Source organism: Oncorhynchus tshawytscha, linkage group LG14, assembly GCF_018296145.1.
Source record: "Oncorhynchus tshawytscha isolate Ot180627B linkage group LG14, Otsh_v2.0, whole genome shotgun sequence".
NCBI classification, from domain to species: Eukaryota; Metazoa; Chordata; class Actinopteri; order Salmoniformes; family Salmonidae; genus Oncorhynchus; species Oncorhynchus tshawytscha.
Genome location: NC_056442.1, coordinates 17,561,344 through 17,576,728, shown reverse-complemented (window position 1 = coordinate 17,576,728; position 15,385 = coordinate 17,561,344). Strand labels below are relative to the sequence as shown.

Sequence of the window (15,385 nt, the reverse complement as noted above, 5' to 3'; positions counted from 1 at the left end):
TACATAACCCAATAATAATGTGATTTTGTTGCCTCTTCTTGGGACAATCACTGTGGAGCTGCTGTGTACATACTCCATTCACAGACGCTAATAGCCCTTGATCATGACTTTCAGTTCCATTACACATAAGAGTCATTGGACGAAGGCGTCTTCCTTACAGGGCGAGTTTTGTTGAGCCACGACGCTTGCTCTTAACATTAACATGCATCGCTTGCGGTATGGTTTTGGAAACCTAAGAATGTATCTTTCATATCAGCAAGAAATAATTTACAAGAAACAAAGGTTAAACTACTACACACCTTTATAGGGTTAGGGTTCCCACACGGCTGTATTTCCATGTTACAGCGCTTGTTTACAGAAACAGATGGTGGACTAGGGAGAGGCTATACGGACACGCCTAGTGCCCAAATTGCAGATGTATGTTGCGCAGTTGTGTCAAGTGGAGATGAATGGATTCGGTTCAGTCAGTCATCCTGATGAGCCCTTCCCAGCTAGTTAGTTTATACTGTCTAGCTGGCAACAATAGCAGCATGGCACTAGTTACAACTTGTAAAAGAAAGTGATTGTTTCGATGGGCGAAGAAAAAATAACTTGTAGCTAGGGCTGGCACAATTATTGTGTAACTGACAATAACCGTGAACATAATCGTCTTACTACTCTTTTCAGGAGAAGGAGTGATTCAACATTATATTTAGTATATCTACACTGCTCAAAAAAATAAAGGGAACACTAAAATAACACATCCTACATCTGAATGAATGAAATATTCGTATTAAATACTTTTTTCTTTACATAGTTGAATGTGCTGACAACAAAATCACACACAAATTATCAATGGAAATCAAATTTATCAACCCATGGAGGTCCAGATTTGGAGTCACACTCAAAATTAAAGTGGAAAACCACACTACAGCCTGATCCAACTTTGATGTAATGTCCTTAAAACAAGTCAAAATGAGGCTCAGTAGTGTGTGTGGCCTCCACGTGCCTGTATGACCTCCCTACACCCAGGGCGAACCGCACCAGCATATGGTCTCACAAGGGGTCTGAGGATCTCATCTCGGTACCTAATGGCAGTCAGGCTACCTCTGGTGAGCACATGGAGTACTGTGCGGCCCCCCAAAGAAATGCCACCCCACACCATGACTGACCCACCGCCGAACCGGTCATGCTGGAGGATGTTGCCACACCATGACTGACCCACCGCCGAACCGGTCATGCTGGAGGATGTTGCAGGCAGCAGAACGTTCTCCACGGCGTCTCCAGACTCTGTCACGTCTGTCACATGTGTTCAGTGTGAATCTGCTTTCATCTGTGAAGAGCACAGGGCGCCAGTGGCGAATTTGCCAATCTTGGTGTTCTCTGACAAATGCCAAACGTCCTGCACGGTGTTGGGCTGTAAGCACAACCCCCACCTGTGGACGTCGGGCCCTCATACCACTCTCATGGAGTCTGTTTCTGACCGTTTGAGCAGACACATGCACATTTGTGGCCTGCTGGAGATCATTTTGCAGGGCTCTGGCAGTGCTCCTCCTGCTCCTCCTTGCACAAAGGCGGAGGTAGCGGTCCTGCTGCTGGGTTGTTGCCCTCCTACGGCCTCCTCCACGTCTCCTGATGTACTGGCCTGTCTCCTGGTAGCGCCTCCATGCTCTGGACACTACGCTGACAGACACAGCAAACCTTCTTGCCACAGCTCGCATTGATGTGCCATCCTGGATGAGCTGCACTACCTGAGCCACTTGTGTGGGTTGTAGACTCCGTCTCATGCTACCACTAGAGTGAAAGCACCGCCAGCATTCAAAAGTGACCAAAACATCAGCCAGGAAGCATAGGAACTGAGAAGTGGTCTTTGGTCTCCACCTGCAGAACCACTCCTTTATTGGGGGTGTCTTGCTAATTGCCTATAATTTCCACCTGTTGTCTATTCCATTTGCACAACATCATGGGAAATTTATTGTCAATCAGTGTTGCTTCCTAAGTGGACAGTTTGATTTCACAGAAGTGTGATTGACTTGGAGTTACATTGTGTTGTTTAAGTGTTCCCTTTATTTTTTTGAGCAGTGTAGTTTACCCAATAACTCTTACTCATTTTTACAAGAAGTGCATAAAGTTGTTAATCATTTCATGAGCAGAATGGCACGGTTGGGAGGAGAAGCATCATTTCGTAATGTTCCAATCGGTCAAAACCATTTTGTTTTGGAAACAGCGGTGTCACCAAAGCTGTTATTTATTCATGATATGTCATAGCAACTTTTCTAAGATTCATTCAAAGCTTAAACACATTTCTCTACTAACATGACAGATATGACAATAACCATGTCCATTTGCATGACAATTGGGCCTAATCGTTACCCAAAATTCCATAATCGGCACAGCCCTACTTATCGTATTGGTTTCCATCTGGATGTCACCGGGATATGCCAATTGGCTAACGTATCGAGGTGCCTCCCATTGTTTTGCTTCCCCAGGCAGCTGTATCGCATATCGCTTGAGGTAGCTAACGTGGCCAACTTGTTCCATCCCACTTGATTATATTTTGAGTAAGATAGCAGCCTACACGAGAAATAACTTGTAATATTGGTAGTCACCTTGATAGTCTACTGCTCAATGGGAGAATTTGCCCTGCAAGCTGACAACACATCACGGGGCACAGTGCATCCTTAGTTCCTGCTTTCTGACCAATGCAGAGCACCACTGTCCTGCAGTAAGGAGAGGGGATGTAGTTTGATAGTCTCTCGTCAGTCTTTTCTCTTAAAGCAAAACATTTGGTCTAATAATGAAGGATCTAGAATAGGCCAATGCAATGTCATACCTTTTTTTTAAAGAAAGACAAAAATGTGTGATACATTCATAAATGTTTTCTTTGAGGATTTGTATGGAGCTGAGTAGAGCTACATAAACATAAATCATAAGATCTTATAGTTTTGTTAAAATTGCATTTGAAGGACATGTTTGGATTGAATCACCTGACTGGCAACATCCTCAATGTCCGGAACACCATGAGCTTTCTATTCTACTGCGATTACACAGGGGGACTAGTAACCATTGTGACTGTGCTTGTTTTTAACACGGACACAGATGGGTCATCTTTCTTCATTAGCTTTGAGCTCACAGAGCTCTCGAAGGTGCAAAATTAAACAATTTCGGCACTGAACCTTGGAGTCCTGTCCTGTGCTATTCCTCTGAATATAGCATATGTATCTATTTAGCTAGTCAGTGGCAATGTTTCTCAGCTAAACAAGCGAGTCACATTGGTCAGTTCAAAGACCAACATAAGCCTGGCTACGTGTTGAAACAAGCGAGGAATAACATACAATGTGACACCTTCTTCCACAGATGAATACATTCCGTAATGGTCATCAATTTGTAACGTGAGTCATAAGCATGCAGAGACCAGTACAGTACTTAGAATGACCCTCACTGTATTTTATGTTGTGAGGCAGCTGAAGCCACTGAACATGGGTCTACTCTGCTGCTCTCCCTCTGACCATGTTGTCCAGACTCTCCATATCCAGGATGTGTCCCAAATGTCACCCTATTCCCTATGTAGTGCACTACTTTTGAGCAGGGCCCATAGTGCACAGCGCCCTACTTTGTAAATGGTGGGCCATTTGGGATGAAATCCTAGCCTATCCATGTTGCGTGAAAACAGTCAGTCAGTAGGACAACGATGGGAGAACTAGGGTGTATGAACAAAACGGAAGCCAACAGAAGCAAATGGCAAGGGACCTACATGAATTTGTCCATCATCAACTCTTGTTTTTATTGCAAAACGTGTTCTGTTACAAAATGTTTTGCGACTGTTTGCTATGGTGCACAATAATCATTACACCACTATCCATCTCCTGTTGTTCCTTTTTTTTCATTGGTCTCATTCATTTATGATCTTGTGATCAGTCGGACCTCAGTTCACGAATGCCCCCAACCTTACTTGACTTCATTGGATATATCGGGCGTATGCATCAAATTGTGTGTGGATGGCTTGACAGAAATGGTTGCAGAAGGTAAATGTTGAACTTTTGTTGCACAAATATCCAGATGATGCTGCATATAATTTTGCGCTATGACGCGGTAGGTGTGATCGAGGCGTCAATGTAATCTGTTTATAACGAAGAACGAGAGGAGCGTTAGTGTAGTGCTATGTATCTAATCAAGTGTTGTGTTGGGTAAGATTAGAGTGGAATGATTAAAGGCCTCCCCTCGCTTTTGTTTACTCCCTGAGCTTGGCTCGCAGACATTTGGATCTCTTCAAGTCCTGTTGATGAAATGCTGTTTATGAGAGAGAGACTTGGGATATTGCATGTTATCATGACATGGACACACTGTTAATCAACTCTCGCAAGGATGAAGAAATGGCCTGTTTTCCAGCAGCTTCTGCTAATGTTTGCCGCCCTTGCCTCTCACCCAGTGTGGGTGACGGAATATAAAAGCTGTTTATGATTACCTCCAGCAAACAGTTTTTTGTACATAGGAGAGCATTTTGAGATTTTTTTTTTGTTTGTCTGTGCTTGCCTTGCAAGAACTGAGAGTGCTGTGGAATTATATTATGGAGAGAGAGGCTTACTGCTTACCACTTTTTCCCCCTTTTGTCTTTAAAATGATCTGCCTCAGTCTAAGCGACACTTAAAAATGTAGGCCTCTCCAAAAAAGTATTATTTTCCTACATAAAAAGACCTCAAGGGAATCCTTTGAATGTTTTGTCCAGGGACTCATCACTGTGTTCCACAGGTTGCCATTAAAATAATAGACAAGAGCCAACTAGATGATGTGAACCTGGAGAAGATCTATCGGGAGGTACAGATCATGAAAATGTTGGACCACCCGCACATCATCAAGTTGTACCAGGTAAATCGCCCCCCTCTTAAAAAAACAGTATACAACATACATTCCCTTTTTATTTGGTCCTCTGGGTTTTTGTCAGGAATAAGGAATAATAATTAACCAAACCGTATTTTTTAAATATTTGTTTATACAGATAGCCAGGGTCACACTCCAACACTCAGACGACATTTAAAAACAAAGCATTTGTGTTTAGTGAGGACGCCAGGTCAGAGGCAATATAGATGACCAGGGATGACCAAGTGTGCGAATTAAGTATTTTTTCTGAAGTACTTTACACCACTGTTTTTTTTGTATAAATTTGCAACGCCTATTCAAAGATATTTTCTAATAGGTTAGCAAACATCTCCAATCTACCTGGCCTTCACAGTCCTAGACCTTCATAGATATCAGAGCTGACGTCTGACAGAGTTAATGACTAAACAACCAACCCTCTGCATCTTCAAGCAACGTGTCAAGGTGCTTGACAGAATTTCACCCAAACTGCACTGTAGGTTTCAGCCTCTCGTGTTAATAGCAGAAGGGGAAAGAAATGTTCAGCTGCCAAGCTCTATCATCAGAGGAGGTCCTACTAGTCAACCTGAAAAGCCCACCCCAGACTTCACTTTATTACATAAGACTTTAGGTCACTTTGGTCATTGGCAATGTGAATAGCACTTCGTTATTACACAACCAAATGGCTCGGGTCCAGACATTGATGTGTAATCATTGTGTATCATTATTTCCAACAGCTCTTCCATTCAAACGGCTTGGGTCAATTAGTAATTTCCTTTCAGGCCTCATGAACAGAGGGCAGCAGGCTCGGCACCACCCCCCCTTGGGGTCTTTGCTTCACAGGATGCCCCCTCAGTGGACTCAGAGACCCAAGTTTTACACACACACACACACAGCTCTTGCTTCGACCACTTCACTGTTTCAAATAAACTCCTCATCCCCACCTTCATCAATATATTGCCTATTTGTCCCCATCAAGCATTCACAACAACACAGAGAAGTTGTAGGCTATAATGTTGTCCTTTACATGGGACAACAATCCATGTCATTCCCCCATTTGTATCATTGACAGAGTACTCTGGCAGAATTTGGATGATTAGTGCCATGTGGTCGGCATGTTATGGAAGGCACTGGGGAAAGTCACATTGGTTATCCCTACAGTGTCTTTGATAAAGTCATGGAGGCAGTGGCATATTGGTCAGAAAGGGTGCAGAGCAACAGGTTAGTGTGCCCAGATGGGAATTTACATGAAATAACCACTTTGGGGGATGTGAATGTATCTGATTCATTAATGCATCTCTTTTCCTCTCTCTCAATTTAGCTCTCTTCATCCCGTTGTTTTCTTTGGCTAATTCTGTACTGATAGTGCCAGCGGTGTGTGTGGGAGGACACCAGGGTATGTGCCCCAAAATGGCACCCTATTCGCTATGTAGTGCACTACTTCCCATAGGGCCCTGGTCAAAAGAAGTGCGCTTCATAGGGAATAGGGTGCCATTTGGGATGTAGACCCTGGTGTCCTCCCACACACACACCGCTGGCACTCTACAGGGAATAGAGGAACCGTTCAACCATGGAACAGAACATTGTTCCTGTTCTCTCATATTTGTGTCATTTTTGTAATTCCGAAAAAAAATAATGACTTTTTTGTTATTGTTGTGTGCAGCCAGTATAAGCCGTTTACTCTGCTGATCAGTGCAAGTTTGCATTCATTCATTTGTTCTTTATGATCCTTTCATCAAGACTGTTCTGCGGTTCTCAGTAGGCCCACGTCAGCCAGCCTAATACTATTCCAGGAATCCATGCACAAGGATTATCAGATGAATTTACATCTTAACAGCACCAAGGTCATTGCTGAAGTTGGTCTTAATCTGTTTTGCTGTGTGCTTATTGCTTACTCATTGTTTCCTTCCCTCTTTCATAGGTAATGGAGACCAAGAACATGCTCTACTTGGTGACGGAGTATGCCAAGAACGGGGAGATTTTCGGTAAGTGACGCTGACGTACCAAGCAAATTTTTACCCGACGACAGTGTCAAAAAAAATTTCATAAATCTCTAAATCGCAATCCGTGTAGATGAAGGGGAGGATACAGGTTAAAGAAGCATTTTTCAGCCTTTTAAGCCAATTGAATTATGGATTGTATGAGTGCCATTGAGGGTGAATTGGCAAGACAACATCTTTAAGTGCCTTTGAACGGGTTATGATAGTGCAGTGGATCCCAAACTGTGGGGCGTGCCCGCAGCGGTGGGGGTGTTTTTTACATTTTTTTAAGGAACTTACAAATTTACAAATTAGGTAGTGCATCATCAGTTCCTCTTGTCATGCTAGTCGTGGCATACATTAGAGAGCTATTTATAACTTCTAGATAATGTCCGGATCAACTAGCCCATGTCAGCTAATGTTTTTAGCTAACATGCTAGGTTTTTTTAGCCAATAGATTTTGTAGTAATGTTTTATAACTCAAATATCACATGAATACACATTAGACATGGCAGAATGTATAGAATTGCAAGAACACTCTCTGCAGCCAATGACAAAATGTGCTTTAAACCAGCAACATTTTCTCTCTGCCAACAAGAGGGGGGTGAACAGTTTGTGTCATGAACAGTGCTTGTGCCCATATAAATAAATGTGGCGCGCATGAAGGAGGGGTGCGGGATGTTCCCCAATGCTGAATGCGGGGCCTGAGTGAAAAGGTTTGGGAACCCCTGTGGTAGTGGGTGCCAGGCGCACGGGTTTGTGTCAAGAGCTGCAACGCTTCTGGGTTTTTCAAGCTCAACAGTTTCCTGTGTGTATCAAGTGGCCCATCACCCAAAGGACATCCAACCAACTTGACACAACTATGGGAAGCATTGGAATCAACATGGGCCAGCATCCCTGTGGAATGCTTTCGACACCTTATAGAGTTCATGCCCCTACAAATTGAGGCTGTTCTGAGGGCAAAAGGGGGTGCAACTCAATATTAGGAAGGTGTTCATAATGTTTGGTGTACTCACTGTATGTTCCTGATAGGCTTTTGCTTAATCAAAAAGGAAGGCTTCTTTCACTGTCTGTCTAAGGACAGGTAGTAGGACAAAGGAATGCCTCCACCTGTTGAGACAATGAGATGATTTGATTAAATCTTCCCTTGAGCTCCTCACCATTTGCATATCTTGCCCCTAATCCTACTTTCAGTGAAGATTGATTGTCATAGGTGAGAAGCATTGCGTTAAACCCATAGAACTAGAATTCTATGATATATGATTATGAACCGCGTAGATAGTGAATTTAGAGATGATTTCCTGGTCTTGTGTTTTGACTAAACAAGGCTGGTAGTTTGTCCAAATACCCTTGTTTATGTTGTTGTGCCACTTGGATGGCACCCACTGGGGCAGGGAGAGGGAGAGGGCAAGGAGGAGGCACAGGTTAATAGAGCTTGTCTGACCTCCATTTTCAGTTCAGGGGTCAGTCAAAACAGCCTTTCTTCAAATACCCTTCTGTATCTGTACAGAGTTGTTACAGGCTTACCTGTCTTCTATATACCCACCAAATAAGACAGAATCTAAACCTAAGAGAATATCATATGATGTAGGTAAAGATGCGAAATGTGAATGCTATTTTACCCCAAAGCATTTTTTTTTTGTACAGTACATGGACCTCACAGACAGGCCTTCCCAAGGCAAGCCATTTCCCAATGGTTATGTAAATTGATTTTTGTATTGATGAATAGTGTTGCATGATGTTTGACACATCATTGTACTGTAGGCAATGCAGAGCTGGGTACAGTGACTCTCCTGTTCTGTGTGCACAAGGTGAGTGGGTTGGCTAACCTTTGCCCCTTATTAAAAAGTGGAAGACAAACAATTGGTGGGATTCTACTACTGGACTGGAGCGGTTATTGATATGAAAACGCTAGATAGCCTAGCCGTGAAGAGTGAATAAGAGTCTGGTCATGAAAGGAGGGCAAAACCAGAAGCCCTAGAAGTAACCTATTAGGACTTATAGAACCAATCTTGATGTACCATTGAGGTATGAGGCGCATGTTCTATCGCTAACAGACACGCCATGCTCTCTGGTCTGCTCCAATGAAAACCAGCGCTGTTGCCACCAGCCATCTTGGTTATACAAGCAGCGTTTTCTGGTTCTCTCATGTATTTATTTGTTTGTGTAGAGGGAGGAAAGGGAGTGCTTGCTTGACACATGAAGGATGACAGTTTTTTATTTATTTTTTACACGTGGAACAAAGTGAAGTGATGCAGTGCACTCAGCAAAGTTCTCTGCCTTATCCGTGCCAATGTTTATCCTTCTGGAAGGTTCTCCCATCTCCACAGAGGAACTCTGGTGCTCTGTCACCTCCCTGACCAAGGCCCTTCTCCCCGGATTGCTCAGTTTGGCTGGGCAGCCAACTCTAGGCAGAGTCTTGGTGTTTCCAAACTTCTTCCATTTAAGAATGATGGAGACCACTGTGTTCTTGGGGAACTTCAATGCTGCAGAATTTTTTTGGTGCCCTTCCCCAGATCTGTGCCTTGACACAATCCTGTCTCGGAGCTCTACGGACAATTTCTTCGACCTGGCTTGGTCAACTGTGGGACCTTATAGACAGGTGTGTGCCTTTCCAAATCATGTCCAGTCAATTGAATTTACCACAGGTGGACTCCAAGTTGTAGAAACAGCTCAAGAATGATCAATGGAAACAGGATTCACCTGAAATCATTTTCGAGTTTCATAGCAAAGGGTCTGAATTCTTATATAAACAGGATATTTCAGTTTGATTTTCCGCTTTCTCATTATGGGGTATTGTGTTTAGATTGAGGAAAAACATTAATTTGAATCAATTTTAGAATAAGGTTGTAACGTAACACATTTTGGAAAACGGGAAGGGGTCTGAACACTTTCCGAATGCACCATTTCTTGATTACATGAATATTCAACTTCCCATGGCGGCCGGGTGCATGCACGCTGAAACGGTCGCCAGTTGTACTGTGTTTCCTCCGACACATTGATGCGGCTGGCTTCCGGGTTTAGCGAGCAGTGTGTCAAGAAGCAGGGTCGTATTTCTGAAGACGTTTGGCTCTCGACCTTCGCCTCTCCTGAGTCCGTACGGGAGTTGCAACGATGGGACAAGACTGTAACTAGTACCAATTGGATATCATGAAATTGGGGACAAAAAGGTGTAAAAAATAAATAAAAATCCATCATTTTAATCCATTTGAAATTCATGCTGTAACACAACGAAATGTGGGAAAAAGTACATTGGTGTGAATACTTTTTGAAGGCACTGTATGTGACAGGTCTTTTTTGTTCTTACACACTCAGTTCTTAGGTGGTGTGTTTGTGTGATTTTTGCCTAGTCAGAGTAATGCATGTTTACAGAGGGTCGGAGTAGGGAAATGTGGCAGTGATTCTCAAGTGGTTGATTCCTTATTTTGGATGGTCATCACGTGTTTGTGTGTGTGTGTGTGTGCGCAAAGCAGCGATACTGCACTAAATAAACAAACTGTGTTTGACACTCTTCTTCTCCCTGTGTCTGGGTTAAGCCAGGGTCAAGCTCAGACCTGACACTGGTGTTGACTCTAACAACAGCCATCTTGTTTTCACCACGACTGATAAAGAAGGGTGCAGAGTAGTGGCGAGTGAATGGGACAAAGTCGACTGACACCTTTATTCCCCTTTAGTGCACTTCTTTTGACCAGGGCCCATAGGGAAGTCCATAGGGCTCAGGACTCTTTCTGGGGCTGTATTGACTTATGTGGCGCCTGGAGGACTTGTCTTGCAATCAGCCCACGACAAGCCCATTATGATAGAAATAGACTGGGCTTGATAGTTCATCAGCGCAGGACTCCAACTGAAGGGCGGACAGTACATTTGGGAAACCTAATTTCAGAGAATTCTTAGATTGCTCCGCTGATCATGTCTAGGTATTACAGAACCATTTTGGCCCCACTTACTGTTCTTATTGCACAATGTAATATGGTTATATAATGCATATTTATATGCTTTTCGCCATCAACATCATCACTGAGATTTTCAGACGCCAGCAAGCAGCACAATAGGTGACGTAGGTAAACAGGATTATGACGTTCTGTTTTCTTCCACTATAAACAGACATTCCTTCCACTTAACATCAATCTAAAGATCCACCAAACCCACCAAGCTACATTTGTGCAACTTGACTTAGTAGCAGGCTGTCAAGTAGTGTCTGTTAGTGGCTTTGTGAAGCCACGGTTCTTTATCCAATCACCAGAAAGCACTTCACCCACCTTTCTGTTATCAAGTCCTTTTTATAAGCCTGCTGCTCTCGGTCCGTATCCATCCAGCTTTGTTCCAGACTCGGTGTCAACTAGCTAGCTGTCTGGGAGGAGATCTAGTTTGTCTGTCCATGTCCATCCCATAGAATTGGAATTACTAAGACGGACGTTCCTATACAAGTCAATGACTTACAGTTCCAGTAGGTCTATTTCTACAATCCATCCATCCCAGCCCAATGGACTTTGAGTCTGGCAGGGTGGTGGGCCAGACACAGTGAAAGCAGCCATGCCAAGCTGTCTGCTGGCTTGTCAGCCTTACCCACCCACCAAGCTGCAGGAGTGGATCAAACCTAGAGAAATTGGGTCAACTACAAATAATGAGGAGGAACAGAACCGCCAAGCAGAGGAGGAGGAGGAGGAGGAGGAGGGGGGCATCAATTTGAATTTGAAAAGGGGGTAAAAAAAAATGTAGGCTATGCATATTAAGAAGAAAACACTACAGGAGAGTAGCTGGGTTTAATTGACTAGGCCTAAACACATCTGTCTTCCTGAGAGTGTGCCACGGCGAGATTCATTTTGGCTGTCAACTTCTATTGTCCGCTGCAGTAGTTGGGGCAAAAAAAAAATATTCTGTTACTCAGTAGGTATCGGGTGTTTTTTGTCTGAGCTGAAAAGGCTTGGCTACACTGTTGACTCACCTACCTGACACTAGTAGCATCGTTTTGATGGCTGATTGACCTGGGGCATGCTAGGCAGTGTTGAATTGTGTAGCGTATGCGTACGTCTTTACTTCCGTACTAAATTTCAGGAAAATAAGTTTGGAGCTGAGACATTGCAGGATTGATCGGGAGAGAGGGAGAGAGTCATTATTTCCCTTGTTCAGTGGGCATGCTCCCCCTGGCTTGGCTGTCTGGATGCCGGCCAGCTGAGAAATGTACGGACGCCAGGTCCTGCTCTCGCTCGGCTTTCCAATCTCTTCAAAACCTGAGCAGCTGTTAAGAGATTACACATCTACCCAACAGAACTGGAACACGGTGCTCTTCTGAGATTTTCCCTCGTTGTTTTTAACACCCTGTCCTGGACCTGTGATTCATCATTCATCCCCCCCCTGTCTCTCCCACTTTCTCCCAGAATGCAGCACTACTTTGAGTACACCTGACTGTGCTGCCATGTTGGTCCTCCTCCTTGCCCCTTCTGACGTTGAAGCAGTGCATTACTCATTCATCCACTAGTGTGACGGTAGCTGCTGTGACAAGCTTGCTTTTTTTGTGTCATTAGCCCTTAGCGGAAGCACTCTGGAGCGCACCAGACTCTGTTGCTCGCGTGTTAATGGAACGGCTTAGCTCTGTCAAGGTGTTGGGGATCAAGGCTAGAGAGCAATTTTCAAGTCATGCCATAGATTTTCAAGTAGATTTAAGTCAAAACTGTAACTTGGCCACTCAGGAACATTCACTGTTTTCTTGGTAAGCCACTCCAGTGTAGATTTGTCTTTGTGTTGTAGGTTATTATTCTGCTGAAAGGTGAATTCCTCTCCCAGTGTCTGGTGTAAAGCGGCTCCGTTCGGAAGGACGACTGTGTATCTTTGTGTCTGGGTGGTTTAATACATCATCCACAGCATAATTATTAACTTGACCATGCTTAAAGAGATATTCAATGTCTGATTTGTTATTGTTACCCATCGTCCAATCACTGCCCGTCTTTTTTGTTGAATCTGTGCTTGAAATTCAATACTTGACTAATGGACCTTAAAGAGATTGTATCTATGGGGGACAGAGGAAGGAGTGGTCATTCAAAAATCATCTCAACCCCTATATTGTATTTCTCATGTCTATTTCAGTGCAATAAAAATAGTATCTAGCACAGTGAACATCACTTCTATTGTCCAATGTAAGTGTCAGCTAATTCCAGCCAAATGGGTATCCAGGATCCAAAGTCCAGACTTTCTCTAGCGAGGGATTGGTTAGGTACTATAGGGCAAGAGGCCGCTGTAGGCTTACTACTCAGTATATGCAGAGAGGTTTATCACATAGCTGTGTTGTGTAGCTGCAGTAGCCCACCCACCCAATCTCCGTATTCAGAGCACCTCGCCACATTCCCATGCCAAGTGAGTTTTTATTTATTTTTTATTAGCGACACGTGACAAAGTGAAGCCTCAGTCAAGAGGGGAAACAATATGGAATATGGCACCCTCTCTAATCAGTGTCATGTTTTTCTAATTCCCTCTGAAGTTCACCATTCATCAGAAGTACTGTACTGTCTGGCCATAATGTCAGTTTCCTGGAACTTTAGCTGTATGCATTCTCATTTGCATAAGGAACTGGATATGAGGGAATTATAATTCAGATTGATGGATTTAATGCTTGATATTTCCCTTAGGAATAGCCTAACTTTGCAGTTGCTCCATTTTTCATTTTTTCACCCTCCCATGTGAGCACAGGGTGGTTGACGCTGTTGAGATGACTCAGACTCTTTAAAACTCAAACTCTGGTTGGTCTCCTGAAATGTTTTGTATCGTTGAAATGTCTTGAACGTAATTTTGCCCTTGTACTGTAGAGGGAAATGAGTTCCCATTCCTCTCTGTCTTTCTCCCTCCATGCTATGTGAGGGTGTGAAATGCAGAGCTGCATGCATGGCTGCCTGCTGGTTGCAGGTGTGAAGATGCCATCATGACACGAGTTCCCCAGAGGCTGTTGATGAGTGATTAATTCTCTCTCCCATTATATCTGTTCATGGTTGTAATTGACGGGAGGAAGTTGTAACGAGTTTTATTTGATTTGGAATTTGCGGATGGTTACAATTCAAATTTTACGTTAGAATAATTAGCTAAATACTCATACCATCATGGCCGCCTAGTCATCCCCAGCTTCCAGTTGGCTCATTCATCCCCCCTCTCTCTCTCCTGTAACTATTCCCCAGGTCATTGCTATGAATGTTAACTGGTCAAATGAATGTTGAAGGAAAAATGGTATCACAATAAAATAGAAACAATGAGGCTATACACAAGAGGTACCGGTACTGGGTCAATGGGTAATGCTTACGGGTTAGTCAAGGTCATTGAGGTAATTATGTATATTTGGAAAGTAGTCAGACCCCTTGACTTTTTCCACATTTTATTATGTTACAGCCTTATTCTAAAATGAATTCCTATGTTATTTTTCTCATCAATCTACACACAATACCTCATTGACATAGCAAAAACAGGTTTTTAGACATGTTTGCAAATGTCTTTCAAATTAAACGGATCACATTTACATAAGTATTCAGACCCTTGACTCAGTACTTTTATTGAAGCAGCGATTACAGCCTTGAGTCTTCTTTGGTATGACGCTACAAGCTTGGCACACCTGTATTTGGGGAGTTTCTCCCATTCTTCTCTGCAGATCCTCTCAAGCTCTGTCAGGTTGGATGGGGAGCGTTGCTGCACAGCTATTTTCAGGTCTCTCCAGAGATGTTCGATTGGGTTCAAGTCCAGGCTCTGGTTGGGCCACTCAAGGAATTTCAGATATTTGTCCCAAAGCCACTCCTGAGTTGTCTTGGCTGTGTGCTTAGAGTCGTTGTCCTGTTGGAAGGTGAACCTTCGCCCCAGGTCCTGGGCACTCTGGAGAAGGTTTTCATCAAGGATCTCTCTGTACTTTGCTCCGTTCATCTTTCCCTTGATTCTGACTATTCTCCCAGTCCCTGCTGCTGAAAAACATCCCCACAGCATGATGCTGCCACCATGCTTCACCGTAGACATGGTACTAGGTTTCCTCCAGACGTGAGGCTTGGCATTCAGGCCGAACAGTTCAATCTTGGTTTCATTAGACCAGAGAATCTTGTTTCTCATGGTCAGAGTCATTTTTAGGTGCCTCTTGGCAAACTCCAAGTGGGCTGTCATGGGACTTTTACTGAGGAGGGACTCTACCCCATAAAGGCCTGATTTGGTGGAGAGCAGCAGAGATGGTTGTCCTTCTGGGAAGGTTCTCCACAGGGGAACTCTAGAGCTCTGTCAGGCCTTTATGACCAAGGCCCTTCTCAGTTTGGCCAGGCAGCCAGCTCTAGGAAGAGTCTTGGTGTTTCCAAACTTCTGTGTTCTTGGGGACCTTCAAAGCTCCAGCCATTTTTTTGGTACCCTTCCCCAGATCTGTGCCTTGACACAATCCTGTCTTGGAGCTCTACTTACAATTCCTTTGACCTCATGGCTTGGTTTTTGCTCTGACACGCACTGTCAACTGTGGGATCTTTATATAGACAGGTGTGTGCCTTTCCAAATCATGTCCAATCAATTTAATTTACCGAAGGTGGACTCCAATGAAGTTGTAGAAATATCTCAAGGATGATCAATGG

The 15,385-nt window shown here is 43.7% G+C and overlaps 1 protein-coding gene across 2 annotated transcripts in view; it reads left to right on the top strand.

Annotated features, from left to right (window-relative positions):
* LOC112266710 (serine/threonine-protein kinase SIK2) overlaps positions 1-15,385 on the top strand; it is a 55,553-nt gene that overhangs the window by 1,243 nt on the left and 38,925 nt on the right. For both annotated transcript variants that reach the window (XM_024444424.2, XM_024444425.2), the window contains exons 2-3: positions 4,729-4,845; positions 6,755-6,818. In XM_024444424.2, coding sequence (XP_024300192.1) covers positions 4,729-4,845; positions 6,755-6,818 — 181 coding nt within the window. The remainder of the gene's footprint in view (positions 1-4,728; positions 4,846-6,754; positions 6,819-15,385) is intronic.